This window comes from Hyla sarda, unplaced genomic scaffold, assembly GCF_029499605.1.
Source record: "Hyla sarda isolate aHylSar1 unplaced genomic scaffold, aHylSar1.hap1 scaffold_1442, whole genome shotgun sequence".
Classification (NCBI taxonomy): domain Eukaryota; kingdom Metazoa; phylum Chordata; class Amphibia; order Anura; family Hylidae; genus Hyla; species Hyla sarda.
The window spans coordinates 1-15921 of NW_026608072.1; the positions used below are offsets into that span (position 1 = coordinate 1).

Consider the following 15921-nt stretch of genomic DNA (forward strand, 5'->3'; position numbering starts at 1 on the left):
CAGTGAAGAAGCGGAGGAGGAGGATGTGCACAGACGTGACCAATCTCCTGAGCTCCTCGGTTGAGACGCTGCACAGTCCTCTCCAGAAGCCCCCCCTCCTCTCCAGCACACCCTCCATGATGCTGACCACCATGCCCAGGAAGGGGAACACCTTTGTGAGGCAGCTAGCTCTGTGTGAAGCTCTGGAGGACAGTGTAGTCCTCTGCGGTGCCGACTCTGATTCCTGTGTTGTGAATGAGTCGGTCACGTCCCTGCCCGGAGTCTCACATGAGGAGAGAAGTGTCCGGGCTTCAGCCTCCAGCCATGGACTCTGGATAGACACAGAGCAGTGCCAGACCCTGGGAACCAACTCTCTAGACAAAGGAAGGTCCAGAGATGGAGCGGGGTCTGGGGTGAAACGCCTGATAGTCACCACCAGTAATGACCGGACGCTGCCGTCCCTCTGCCTCCTGTCCCCAGTCATGGTGTCCTCTCTGGAGTCGCAGTCTGTTGTCTTCATCAGTGATGAGAAAGTGAAATCCCATCCCCAGGAACACAGCCATGTATTTGGCGCCAGCGCAGAACTGTTCTCTGGTGACTTCACGTTGGGTAAAGAAGACACTACAGCCCCCCAGAAGATGGGGCATCAGCTGCACTGCAGCAGCTGCTCCACCAACCACGTCCTGAACACAGGAGGAGGAGAGGTCACGGGCGCCAGCCACTCCACCAACCATGTCCTGTACACAGGAGGAGGAGAGGTCACAGGCGCCAACCACTCCACCAACCATGTCCTGTACACAGGAGGAGGAGAGGTCACAGGCGCCAACCACTCCACCAACCATGTCCTGTACACAGGAGGAGGAGAGGTCAGGGGCGCCAACCACTCCACCAACCATGTCCTGTACACAGGAGGAGGAGAGGTCAGGGGCGCCAACCACTCCACCAACCATGTCCTGTACACAGGAGGAGGAGAGGTCAGGGGCGCCAACCACTCCACCAACCATGTCCTGTACACAGGAGGAGGAGAGGTCACAGGCGCCAACCATGTCCTGTACACAGGAGGAGGAGAGGTCACAGGCGCCAACCATGTCCTGTACACAGGAGGAGGAGAGGTCAGGGGCTCCAGCCGCTCCACCAACCCTGTCCTGTACACAGGAGGAGGAGAGGTCACAGGTGCCAACCATGTCCTGTACACAGGAGGAGGAGAGGTCAGGGGTTCCAGCCGCTCCACCAACCATGTCCTGTACACAGGAGGAGGAGAGGTCAGGGGCTCCAGCCTCTCTGCTTCGGGATCAATTAACCAGAAATTTTTCTGCAGACAGTTCCAGCCATTTGTCAGAGTAAATTCTCAGATAGTGACTGAATATTTTCAGCAGAAGAGTCAAGATCTGCTGAATAAAATCTCCAGCCAACGTGAGACCAGTGATGTACCTGATCCAAGTGGGACCTCTGCCCCCATCATGGACCCCTGTCTGAACAGGATGCAGCCGGTGGTGAGTTTGGATTCTGCGGCAGTTGCCAAGTATTTTCTTAAGAAGGACGAGGTGTCCAAAGACCTGGAGAACATGGATCCACTTCCCCAGAGCGAGGCGTCTGCAGTCCTGACCCTCAGCTGCTTCTCTGCTATAACAAAGACTCCCCTCATCACAACCTCTGTGCTGAAGAACAAGATGCAGAACTCCGGGGCTCCACAGACCATCGGCACCGGCAGGAAGGTTTGCATCAGTGGATTTAGTGCCAAGAGATGGGGCACACTTAGGAAGAAAGCGGCTACTGAGACCAAGCTGCAGCTCTCCTTCCAGGACCAATCAAGAGAGGTGAGGCTGCACTCTGGGCTCCATTTATTTGGTACTAAAAAAAACATTCGACATGTGGCAGCTACAGAATCACATGACCTGGTAGTGGTTGATACAAGGGTTTTGGGGTCCGGCGTATGTGTGAATCATAATGGGAGCATTGTCCTCTGTCCTCACCATTGTCCACTGGTTTCTGTTCTTCAGGATCTCGGGGTTGGTGACACGCACTCCTCTTCTCTTCTGTTCTCCTCTTCTCTGTTGACATCATCATTCATGAACTCTACGGCTGTCATGAACCTCAATTTGTCTACAGAGTCCCTAACTGGTCGAGACCCTCAGAAAGAACATCATCGTTGGGCGCGACTACGTGCGGCTCTGTCCCTCCACAGAAGGAAGAAAGGTCAGGAACTTGTGTAACCAGTCTCTGAGTGATGGGAATGGGATGTCTCAGATGCTGTCCTAAGGGCCAATGAGCAGAGTTTAGTGGTGAACTGGCCCCTCCTGAACTCTGCTCTACTTCTTTTTTTTTTATTGTTGAAAATAACTTTATTAGCAATCAATCGCGTATATAATACTTTCACTATACATAGCATGACAGAACAATATTCAGCACAGGGTCTCTATGCTAAACATCATACCACATGCTACACTAACATTCCTGCATACATTATATACATGACAGCACAATATACAGCACAGGTTCCCTACACTATACATCATACCACATGCTACACTAAAATTCCTGCATACATTATGTACATGGCAGTACAATATACAGCACAGGTTCCCTACACTATACATCATACCACATACTATACTAACATTCCTGCATACATGATGTACATGACAGTACAATATACAGCATAGGTGTCCCTAAACTATACATCATACCACATACTATACTAACATTCCTGCATACACTATATGCATGACAGCACAATATACAGCACAGGTTCTCTACATTATACTACATGCTACACTAACATTCCTGCATACACTAAATACATGACAGCACATTATACAGCACAGGTTCTCTACATTATACTAAATGCTACACTAACATTCCTGCATACACTATATACATGACAGTACAATATTCAGCACAGGTTCCCTACACTATACATCATACCACATGCTACACTAACATTCCTGCATACATAACATACATGACAGTACAATATACAGCACAGGTGTCCATAGACTGTACATCATACCACATACTACACTAACAATCCTGTACACATTATATACATGACCGTACAATAAACAGCACAGGTGTCCATACACTGTACATCATACCACATACTACACTAACATTCCTGCATACACTATATACATGACAGCACAATATACAGCACAGGTTCTCTACACTATACATTATACTACATGCTACACTAACATTCCTGCATACACTATATACATGACAGTACAATATTCAGCACAGGTTCCCTACACTATACATCATACCACATGCTACACTAACATTCCTGCATACATTACATACATGACAGTACAATATACAGCACAGGTGTCCATAGACTGTACATCATACCACATACTACACTAACAATCCTGTACACATTATATACATGACCGTACAATAAACAGCACAGGTGTCCATACACTGTACATCATACCACATACTACACTAACATTCCTGCATACACTATATACATGACAGCACAATATACAGCACAGGTTCTCTACACTATACATTATACTACATGCTACACTAACATTCCTGCATACACTATATACATGACAGCACAATATACAGCACAGGTTCTCTTCATTATACTACATGCTACACTAGCATTCCTGCATACACTATATACATGACAGCACAATATACAGCACAGGTTCTCTACATTATACTAAATGCTACACTAACATTCCTGCATACACTATATACATGACAGTACAATATTGAGCACAGGTGTCCATAGACTGTACATCATACCACATACTACACTAACAATCCTGTACACATTATATACATGACAGTACAATATGCAGCACAGGTGTCCATACACTGTACATCATACCACATACTACACTAACATTCCTGCATACACTATATACATGACAGCACAGTATACAGCACAGGTTCTCTACATTATACTAAATACTACACTAACATTCCTGCATACACTATATACATGACAGCACAATATACGGCACAGGTTCTCTACATTATACCACATGCTACACTAACATTCCTGCATACACTATATACATGACAGCACAATATACAGCACAGGTTCTCTACATTATACTACATGCTACACTAACATTCCTGCATACATTATGTACATGACAGCACAGGTTCTCTGCACTATACATTGTTCCACATGTTATACGAACACTCCTGCACACATTTTAAAAATGTAAAAAAAAAACACTGTGTACAATATCAAACCACAAAGCATAAAGGGTTTTGGAAAACAGGAGACAGGGAGGGGAGATCACAGGCCTGAAGCTTTATTAAAAGACAAGGCACACATGGGAGAGGCGGAAGGAAAGGGATGTTAATCCTCTTCCTCCTCGACATCCGGAATGTCGCTGATGGAATATTCCTCAGCAGGCTGCCGATCAGCTTGCGACAGTCTGTCTTATGTTTTGAACCTTCCACTATTTAAGGCTGTGGACACCTTTGACATGAAAGATGATTGACCCATGTTAGGGTAACATTTCAGGGTAACAACTAAGTTTCAGGCTTGAATCTTCATTCATTTTCAGGGGAATGATGCTTCACAGCTTCCCCTAGTCTCAGACTCTTCAGCAGTGAATGTGTCACGTGGGATCTCTTCCCTCCTGTGCTGAAAGAGACTGATACTTAGGAGTATGTTAGTTACCCATAACCCCCTTGCAGTGTCTCACTTAATGACACACAAACTGTACTAATCCCCTCTGCAGTGTATGTTGTCTCCTCCTTACACCCATACAGTCTGTGTGATTCCTCCTCCCTCTGTAGTGTATGTTGTCTCCTCCTTACACCCATACAGTCTGTGTGATTCCTCCTCCCTCTGTAGTGTATGTTGTCTTCTCTCTACACCCGTACAGTCTGTGTGATTCCTCCTTCCTCTGTAGTGTATATTGTCTTCTCTCTACACCCATACAGTCTGTGTGATTCCTCCTCCCTCTGTAGTGTATATTATCTCCTCTCTACACCCATACAGTCTGTGTGATTCCTCCTCCCTCTGTAGTGTATGTTGTCTCCTCTCTACACCCATACAGTCTGTGTGATTCCTCCTCCCTCTGTAGTGTATATTGTCTTCTCTCTACACCCATACAGTCTGTGTGATTCCTCCCTCCCTCTGTAGTGTATGTTGTCTTCTCTCTACACCCATACAGTCTGTGTGATTCCTCCTCCCTCTGTAGTGTATATTGTCTCCTCTACACCCGTACAGTCTGTGTGATTCCTCCTCCCTCTGTAGTGTATATTATCTCCTCTCTATACCCATACAGTCTGTGTGATTCCTCCTCCCTCTGTAGTGTATGTTGTCTCCTCTCTACATCCATACAGTCTGTGTGATTCCTCCTCCCTCTGTAGTGTATATTATCTCCTCTCTATACCCATACAGTCTGTGTGATTCCTCCTCCCTCTGTAGTGTATATTATCTCCTCTCTATACCCATACAGTCTGTGTGATTCCTCCTCCCTCTGTAGTGTATGTTGTCTTCTCTCTACACCCATACAGTCTGTGTGATTCTTCCTCCCTCTGTAGTGTATGTTGTCTTCTCTCTACACCCATACAGTCTGTGTGATTCCTCCTCCCTCTGTAGTGTATGTTGTCTTCTCTCTACACCCATACAGTCTGTGTGATTCCTCCTCCCTCTGTAGTGTATATTGTCTCCTCTACACCCATACAGTCTGTGTGATTCCTCCTCCCTCTGTAGTGTGTTGTCTTCTCTCTACACCCATACAGTCTGTGTGATTCCTCCTCCCTCTGTAGTGTATGTTGTCTTCTCTCTACACCCATACAGTCTGTGTGATTCCTCCTCCCTCTGTAGTGTTATCTTCTCTCTACACCCATACAGTCTGTGTGATTCCTCCTCCCTCTGTAGTGTATGTTGTCTCCTCTCTACACCCATACAGTCTGTGTGATTCCTCCTCCCTCTGTAGTGTATGTTATCTCCTCTCTACACCCATACAGTCTGTGTGATTCCTCCTCCCTCTGTAGTGTATATTGTCTCCTCTACACCCATACAGTCTGTGTGATTCCTCCTCCCTCTGTAGTGTATATTGTCTTCTCTCTACACCCATACAGTCTGTGTGATTCCTCCCTCCCTCTGTAGTGTATGTTGTCTTCTCTCTACACCCATACAGTCTGTGTGATTCCTCCTCCCTCTGTAGTGTATGTTGTCTTCTCTCTACACCCATACAGTCTGTGTGATTCCCTCTCCCTCTGTAGTGTATATTATCTCCTCTCTACACCCATACAGTCTGTGTGATTCCTCCTCCCTCTGTAGTGTATGTTGTCTCCTCTCTACACCCATACAGTCTGTGTGATTCCTCCTCCCTCTGTAGTGTATGTTGTCTTCTCTCTACACCCATACAGTCTGTGTGATTCCTCCTCCCTCTGTAGTGTATGTTGTCTTCTCTCTACACCCATACAGTCTGTGTGATTCCTCCTCCCTCTGCAGTGTCTCTCTCTTCTCTCTACACCCATACAGTCTGTGTGATTCCTCCTCCCTCTGTAGTGTATATTGTCTCCTCTACACCCATACAGTCTGTGTGATTCCTCCTCCCTCTGTAGTGTATATTGTCTCCTCTACACCCATACAGTCTGTGTGATTCCTCCTCCCTCTGTAGTGTTATCTCCTCTCTACACCCATACAGTCTGTGTGATTCCTCCTTCCTCTGTAGTGTATATTGTCTCCTCTCTACACCCATACAGTCTGTGTGATTCCTCCTTCCTCTGTAGTGTATGTTATCTCCTCTCTACACCCATACAGTCTGTGTGATTCCTCCTCCCTCTGTAGTGTATATTATCTTCTCTCTACATCCATACAGTCTGTGTGATTCCTCCTCCCTCTGCAGTGTATGTTGTCTCCTCTCTACACCCATACAGTCTGTGTGATTCCTCCTCCCTCTGTAGTGTATGTTGTCTCCTCTCTACACCCATACAGTCTGTGTGATTCCTCCTTCCTCTGTAGTGTATATTGTCTTCTCTCTACACCCATACAGTCTGTGTGATTCCTCCTCCCTCTGTAGTGTATATTATCTCCTCTCTACACCCATACAGTCTGTGTGATTCCTCCTCCCTCTGTAGTGTATGTTGTCTCCTCTCTACACCCATACAGTCTGTGTGATTCCTCCTCCCTCTGTAGTGTATATTGTCTTCTCTCTACACCCATACAGTCTGTGTGATTCCTCCCTCCCTCTGTAGTGTATGTTGTCTTCTCTCTACACCCATACAGTCTGTGTGATTCCTCCTCCCTCTGTAGTGTATATTGTCTCCTCTACACCCGTACAGTCTGTGTGATTCCTCCTCCCTCTGTAGTGTATATTATCTCCTCTCTATACCCATACAGTCTGTGTGATTCCTCCTCCCTCTGTAGTGTATGTTGTCTCCTCTCTACATCCATACAGTCTGTGTGATTCCTCCTCCCTCTGTAGTGTATATTATCTCCTCTCTATACCCATACAGTCTGTGTGATTCCTCCTCCCTCTGTAGTGTATATTATCTCCTCTCTATACCCATACAGTCTGTGTGATTCCTCCTCCCTCTGTAGTGTATGTTGTCTTCTCTCTACACCCATACAGTCTGTGTGATTCTTCCTCCCTCTGTAGTGTATGTTGTCTTCTCTCTACACCCATACAGTCTGTGTGATTCCTCCTCCCTCTGTAGTGTATGTTGTCTTCTCTCTACACCCATACAGTCTGTGTGATTCCTCCTCCCTCTGTAGTGTATATTGTCTCCTCTACACCCATACAGTCTGTGTGATTCCTCCTCCCTCTGTAGTGTGTTGTCTTCTCTCTACACCCATACAGTCTGTGTGATTCCTCCTCCCTCTGTAGTGTTATCTTCTCTCTACACCCATACAGTCTGTGTGATTCCTCCTCCCTCTGTAGTGTATGTTGTCTCCTCTCTACACCCATACAGTCTGTGTGATTCCTCCTCCCTCTGTAGTGTATGTTATCTCCTCTCTACACCCATACAGTCTGTGTGATTCCTCCTCCCTCTGTAGTGTATATTGTCTCCTCTACACCCATACAGTCTGTGTGATTCCTCCTCCCTCTGTAGTGTATATTGTCTTCTCTCTACACCCATACAGTCTGTGTGATTCCTCCCTCCCTCTGTAGTGTATGTTGTCTTCTCTCTACACCCATACAGTCTGTGTGATTCCTCCTCCCTCTGTAGTGTATGTTGTCTTCTCTCTACACCCATACAGTCTGTGTGATTCCCTCTCCCTCTGTAGTGTATATTATCTCCTCTCTACACCCATACAGTCTGTGTGATTCCTCCTCCCTCTGTAGTGTATATTGTCTCCTCTACACCCATACAGTCTGTGTGATTCCTCCTCCCTCTGTAGTGTATATTATCTCCTCTCTATACCCATACAGTCTGTGTGATTCCTCCTCCCTCTGTAGTGTATATTATCTCCTCTCTATACCCATACAGTCTGTGTGATTCCTCCTCCCTCTGTAGTGTATGTTGTCTTCTCTCTACACCCATACAGTCTGTGTGATTCCTCCTCCCTCTGTAGTGTATATTATCTCCTCTCTATACCCATACAGTCTGTGTGATTCCTCCTCCCTCTGTAGTGTATATTATCTCCTCTCTATACCCATACAGTCTGTGTGATTCCTCCTCCCTCTGTAGTGTATATTATCTCCTCTCTATACCCATACAGTCTGTGTGATTCCTCCTCCCTCTGTAGTGTATATTATCTCCTCTCTATACCCATACAGTCTGTGTGATTCCTCCTCCCTCTGTAGTGTATGTTGTCTTCTCTCTACACCCATACAGTCTGTGTGATTCCTCCTCCCTCTGTAGTGTATATTGTCTCCTCTACACCCATACAGTCTGTGTGATTCCTCCTCCCTCTGTAGTGTATGTTGTCTTCTCTCTACACCCATACAGTCTGTGTGATTCCTCCTCCCTCTGTAGTGTATATTGTCTCCTCTACACCCATACAGTCTGTGTGATTCCTCCTCCCTCTGTAGTGTATATTGTCTTCTCTCTACACCCATACAGTCTGTGTGATTCCTCCTCCCTCTGTAGTGTATGTTGTCTTCTCTCTACACCCATACAGTCTGTGTGATTCCTCCTCCCTCTGTAGTGTTATCTTCTCTCTACACCCATACAGTCTGTGTGATTCCTCCTCCCTCTGTAGTGTATATTGTCTTCTCTCTACACCCATACAGTCTGTGTGATTCCTCCTCCCTCTGTAGTGTATGTTGTCTTCTCTCTACACCCATACAGTCTGTGTGATTCCTCCTCCCTCTGTAGTGTTATCTTCTCTCTACACCCATACAGTCTGTGTGATTCCTCCTCCCTCTGTAGTGTATGTTATCTCCTCTCTACACCCATACAGTCTGTGTGATTCCTCCTCCCTCTGTAGTGTATGTTGTCTCCTCTCTACACCCATACAGTCTGTGTGATTCCTCCTCCCTCTGTAGTGTATGTTGTCTTCTCTCTACACCCATACAGTCTGTGTGATTCCTCCTCCCTCTGTAGTGTATGTTGTCTCCTCTCTATATCCATACAGTCTGTGTGATTCCTCCTCCCTCTGCAGTGTCTCTCTCTTCTCTCTACACCCATACAGTCTGTGTGATTCCTCCTCCCTCTGTAGTGTATATTGTCTCCTCTACACCCATACAGTCTGTGTGATTCCTCCTCCCTCTGTAGTGTATATTGTCTCCTCTACACCCATACAGTCTGTGTGATTCCTCCTCCCTCTGTAGTGTTATCTCCTCTCTACACCCATACAGTCTGTGTGATTCCTCCTTCCTCTGTAGTGTATGTTATCTCCTCTCTACACCCATACAGTCTGTGTGATTCCTCCTCCCTCTGTAGTGTATATTATCTTCTCTCTACACCCATACAGTCTGTGTGATTCCTCCTCCCTCTGCAGTGTATGTTGTCTCCTCTCTACACCCATACAGTCTGTGTGATTCCTCCTCCCTCTGTAGTGTATATTGTCTCCTCTACACCCATACAGTCTGTGTGATTCCTCCTTCCTCTGTAGTGTGTTGTCTTCTCTCTACACCCATACAGTCTGTGTGATTCCTCCTCCCTCTGTAGTGTATATTGTCTCCTCTACACCCATACAGTCTGTGTGATTCCTCCTCCCTCTGTAGTGTATATTGTCTTCTCTCTACACCCATACAGTCTGTGTGATTCCCTCTCCCTCTGTAGTGTATGTTGTCTTCTCTCTACACCCATACAGTCTGTGTGATTCCTCCTCCCTCTGTAGTGTATGTTATCTTCTCTCTACACCCATACAGTCTGTGTGATTCCTCCTCCCTCTGTAGTGTATATTATCTTCTCTCTACACCCATACAGTCTGTGTGATTCCTCCTCCCTCTGTAGTGTATGTTGTCTTCTCTCTACACCCATACAGTCTGTGTGATTCCTCCTCCCTCTGTAGTGTATGTTATCTCCTCTCTACACCCATACAGTCTGTGTGATTCCTCCTCCCTCTGTAGTGTATATTGTCTTCTCTCTACACCCATACAGTCTGTGTGATTCCTCCTCCCTCTGTAGTGTATGTTGTCTCCTCCTTACACCCATACAGTCTGTGTGATTCCTCCTCCCTCTGCAGTGTATATTATCTCCTCTCTACACCCATACAGTCTGTGTGATTCCTCCTCCCTCTGTAGTGTATGTTGTCTCCTCTCTACACCCATACAGTCTGTGTGATTCCTCCTCCCTCTGTAGTGTATATTGTCTCCTCTACACCCATACAGTCTGTGTGATTCCTCCTCCCTCTGTAGTGTATATTATCTCCTCTCTACACCCATACAGTCTGTGTGATTCCCTCTCCCTCTGTAGTGTATATTATCTCCTCTCTACACCCATACAGTCTGTGTGATTCCTCCTCCCTCTGTAGTGTATATTGTCTCCTCTCTACACCCATACAGTCTGTGTGATTCCTCCTCCCTCTGTAGTGTATGTTGTCTTCTCTCTACACCCATACAGTCTGTGTGATTCCTCCTCCCTCTGTAGTGTATGTTGTCTTCTCTCTACACCCATACAGTCTGTGTGATTCCTCCTCCCTCTGTAGTGTATGTTGTCTCCTCTCTACACCCATACAGTCTGTGTGATTCCTCCTCCCTCTGTAGTGTATGTTGTCTTCTCTCTACACCCATACAGTCTGTGTGATTCCTCCTCCCTCTGTAGTGTGTTGTCTCCTCTCTATATCCATACAGTCTGTGTGATTCCTCCTCCCTCTGTAGTGTCTCTCTCTTCTCTCTACACCCATACAGTCTGTGTGATTCCTCCTCCCTCTGTAGTGTATATTGTCTTCTCTCTACACCCATACAGTCTGTGTGATTCCTCCTCCCTCTGTAGTGTATGTTGTCTCCTCCTTACACCCATACAATCTGTGTGATTCCTCCTCCCTCTGTAGTGTATATTGTCTCCTCTATACCCATACAGTCTGTGTGATTCCTCCTCCCTCTGTAGTGTATGTTGTCTCCTCCTTACACCCATACAGTCTGTGTGATTCCTCCTCCCTCTGTAGTGTATATTATCTCCTCTCTACACCCATACAGTCTGTGTGATTCCTCCTTCCTCTGTAGTGTATGTTATCTCCTCTCTACACCCGTACAGTCTGTGTGATTCCTCCTCCCTCTGTAGTGTATATTATCTTCTCTCTACACCCATACAGTCTGTGTGATTCCTCCTCCCTCTGTAGTGTATATTGTCTCCTCTACACCCATACAGTCTGTGTGATTCCTCCTCCCTCTGTAGTGTATATTGTCTCCTCTACACCCATACAGTCTGTGTGATTCCTCCTCCCTCTGTAGTGTATGTTGTCTTCTCTCTACACCCATACAGTCTGTGTGATTCCTCCTCCCTCTGTAGTGTATATTGTCTCCTCTCTACACCCATACAGTCTGTGTGATTCCTCCTCCCTCTGTAGTGTATGTTGTCTTCTCTCTACACCCATACAGTCTGTGTGATTCCTCCCTCCCTCTGTAGTGTATGTTGTCTCCTCTCTACACCCATACAGTCTGTGTGATTCCTCCTCCCTCTGTAGTGTATGTTGTCTCCTCCTTACACCCATACAGTCTGTGTGATTCCTCCTCCCTCTGTAGTGTATGTTGTCTCCTCTCTACACCCATACAGTCTGTGTGATTCCTCCTCCCTCTGTAGTGTATGTTGTCTCCTCTCTACACCCATACAGTCTGTGTGATTCCTCCTCCCTCTGTAGTGTATGTTATCTCCTCTCTACACCCATACAGTCTGTGTGATTCCTCCTCCCTCTGTAGTGTATATTATCTTCTCTCTACACCCATACAGTCTGTGTGATTCCTCCTCCCTCTGCAGTGTATGTTGTCTCCTCTCTACACCCATACAGTCTGTGTGATTCCTCCTCCCTCTGTAGTGTATATTGTCTCCTCTACACCCATACAGTCTGTGTGATTCCTCCTTCCTCTGTAGTGTGTTGTCTTCTCTCTACACCCATACAGTCTGTGTGATTCCTCCTCCCTCTGTAGTGTATATTGTCTCCTCTACACCCATACAGTCTGTGTGATTCCTCCTCCCTCTGTAGTGTATATTGTCTTCTCTCTACACCCATACAGTCTGTGTGATTCCTCCTCCCTCTGTAGTGTATGTTGTCTTCTCTCTACACCCATACAGTCTGTGTGATTCCTCCTCCCTCTGTAGTGTATATTGTCTCCTCTACACCCATACAGTCTGTGTGATTCCTCCTCCCTCTGCAGTGTCTCTCTCTTCTCTCTACACCCATACAGTGTGAGTGATTCCTCCTCCCTCTGTAGTGTATGTTGTCTTCTCTCTACACCCATACAGTCTGTGTGATTCCTCCTCCCTCTGTAGTGTATATTGTCTCCTCTACACCCATACAGTCTGTGTGATTCCTCCTCCCTCTGTAGTGTATATTGTCTCCTCTACACCCATACAGTCTGTGTGATTCCTCCTCCCTCTGTAGTGTATATTGTCTTCTCTCTACACCCATACAGTCTGTGTGATTCCCTCTCCCTCTGTAGTGTATGTTGTCTTCTCTCTACACCCATACAGTCTGTGTGATTCCTCCTCCCTCTGTAGTGTATGTTGTCTTCTCTCTACACCCATACAGTCTGTGTGATTCCTCCCTCTGTAGTGTATGTTATCTTCTCTCTACACCCATACAGTCTGTGTGATTCCTCCTCCCTCTGTAGTGTATATTATCTTCTCTCTACACCCATACAGTCTGTGTGATTCCTCCTCCCTCTGTAGTGTATGTTGTCTTCTCTCTACACCCATACAGTCTGTGTGATTCCTCCTCCCTCTGTAGTGTATGTTATCTCCTCTCTACACCCATACAGTCTGTGTGATTCCTCCTCCCTCTGTAGTGTATATTGTCTTCTCTCTACACCCATACAGTCTGTGTGATTCCTCCTCCCTCTGTAGTGTATGTTGTCTCCTCCTTACACCCATACAGTCTGTGTGATTCCTCCTCCCTCTGCAGTGTATATTATCTCCTCTCTACACCCATACAGTCTGTGTGATTCCTCCTCCCTCTGTAGTGTATATTGTCTCCTCTACACCCATACAGTCTGTGTGATTCCTCCTCCCTCTGTAGTGTATATTGTCTCCTCTACACCCATACAGTCTGTGTGATTCCTCCTCCCTCTGTAGTGTATATTATCTCCTCTCTACACCCATACAGTCTGTGTGATTCCCTCTCCCTCTGTAGTGTATATTATCTCCTCTCTACACCCATACAGTCTGTGTGATTCCTCCTCCCTCTGTAGTGTATATTGTCTCCTCTCTACACCCATACAGTCTGTGTGATTCCTCCTCCCTCTGTAGTGTATGTTGTCTTCTCTCTACACCCATACAGTCTGTGTGATTCCTCCTCCCTCTGTAGTGTATGTTGTCTTCTCTCTACACCCATACAGTCTGTGTGATTCCTCCTCCCTCTGTAGTGTATGTTGTCTCCTCCTTACACCCATACAATCTGTGTGATTCCTCCTCCCTCTGTAGTGTATATTGTCTCCTCTATACCCATACAGTCTGTGTGATTCCTCCTCCCTCTGTAGTGTATGTTGTCTCCTCCTTACACCCATACAGTCTGTGTGATTCCTCCTCCCTCTGTAGTGTATATTATCTCCTCTCTACACCCATACAGTCTGTGTGATTCCTCCTTCCTCTGTAGTGTATGTTATCTCCTCTCTACACCCGTACAGTCTGTGTGATTCCTCCTCCCTCTGTAGTGTATATTATCTTCTCTCTACACCCATACAGTCTGTGTGATTCCTCCTCCCTCTGTAGTGTATATTGTCTCCTCTACACCCATACAGTCTGTGTGATTCCTCCTCCCTCTGTAGTGTATATTGTCTCCTCTACACCCATACAGTCTGTGTGATTCCTCCTCCCTCTGTAGTGTATGTTGTCTTCTCTCTACACCCATACAGTCTGTGTGATTCCTCCTCCCTCTGTAGTGTATGTTGTCTCCTCTCTACACCCATACAGTCTGTGTGATTCCCTCTCCCTCTGTAGTGTATGTTGTCTCCTCTCTACACCCATACAGTCTGTGTGATTCCTCCTCCCTCTGTAGTGTATGTTGTCTCCTCCTTACACCCATACAGTCTGTGTGATTCCTCCTCCCTCTGTAGTGTATGTTGTCTTCTCTCTACACCCATACAGTCTGTGTGATTCCTCCCTCCCTCTGTAGTGTATGTTGTCTCCTCTCTACACCCATACAGTCTGTGTGATTCCTCCTCCCTCTGTAGTGTATGTTGTCTCCTCCTTACACCCATACAGTCTGTGTGATTCCTCCTCCCTCTGTAGTGTATGTTGTCTCCTCTCTACACCCATACAGTCTGTGTGATTCCTCCTTCCTCTGTAGTGTATGTTATCTCCTCTCTACACCCGTACAGTCTGTGTGATTCCTCCTCCCTCTGTAGTGTATATTATCTTCTCTCTACACCCATACAGTCTGTGTGATTCCTCCTCCCTCTGTAGTGTATATTGTCTCCTCTACACCCATACAGTCTGTGTGATTCCTCCTCCCTCTGTAGTGTATGTTGTCTCCTCCTTACACCCATACAGTCTGTGTGATTCCTCCTCCCTCTGCAGTGTATATTATCTCCTCTCTACACCCATACAGTCTGTGTGATTCCTCCTCCCTCTGTAGTGTATGTTGTCTCCTCTCTGCACCCGTACAGTCTGTGTGATTCCTCCTCCCTCTGTAGTGTATGTTGTCTCCTCTCTACACCCATACAGTCTGTGTGATTCCTCCTCCCTCTGTAGTGTATGTTGTCTTCTCTCTACACCCATACAGTCTGTGTGATTCCTCCTCCCTCTGTAGTGTCTCTCTTTTCTCTCTACACCCATACAGTCTGTGTGATTCCTCCTCCCTCTGTAGTGTATGTTGTCTTCTCTCTACACCCATACAGTCTGTGTGATTCCTCCTCCCTCTGTAGTGTATGTTGTCTCCTCTCTACACCCATACAGTCTGTGTGATTCCTCCTCCCTCTGTAGTGTATATTATCTCCTCTCTACACCCATACAGTCTGTGTGATTCCTCCTTCCTCTGTAGTGTATGTTGTCTCCTCTCTGCACCCGTACAGTCTGTGTGATTCCTCCTCCCTCTGTAGTGTATGTTGTCTCCTCTCTACACCCATACAGTCTGTGTGATTCCTCCTCCCTCTGTAGTGTATATTATCTCCTCTCTACACCCATACAGTCTGTGTGATTCCTCCTCCCTCTGTAGTGTATATTGTCTTCTCTCTACACCCATACAGTCTGTGTGATTCCTCCTCCCTCTGTAGTGTCTCTCTCTTCTCTCTACACCCATACAGTCTGTGTGATTCCTCCTCCCTCTGTAGTGTATGTTGTCTCCTCTCTACACCCATACAGTCTGTGTGATTCCTCCTCCCTCTGTAGTGTATGTTGTCTTCTCTCTACACCCATACAGTCTGTGTGATTCCTCCTCCCTCTGTAGTGTATATTGTCTCCTCT

At 46.3% G+C, this 15921-nt stretch overlaps 1 protein-coding gene across 4 annotated transcripts in view; it reads left to right on the top strand.

Moving 5' to 3' along the window:
- The first annotated feature begins 12 nt into the window (after positions 1–12).
- LOC130307916 (uncharacterized) overlaps positions 13–15921 on the top strand; it is a 53383-nt gene continuing 37474 nt past the window's right edge. Inside the window, exons 1-4 of one of the 4 annotated variants that reach the window (XM_056552196.1) lie at positions 13–835; positions 1037–1091; positions 1146–1796; positions 1980–2175. In XM_056552196.1, coding sequence (XP_056408171.1) covers positions 24–835; positions 1037–1091; positions 1146–1796; positions 1980–2175 — 1714 coding nt within the window. In that variant the 5' untranslated portion in view covers positions 13–23. Of the gene's footprint in view, positions 1797–1979; positions 2176–15921 lie in introns of all 4 variants that reach the window. The other 3 variants (XM_056552194.1, XM_056552195.1, XM_056552193.1) reach the window with 3 other exon arrangements.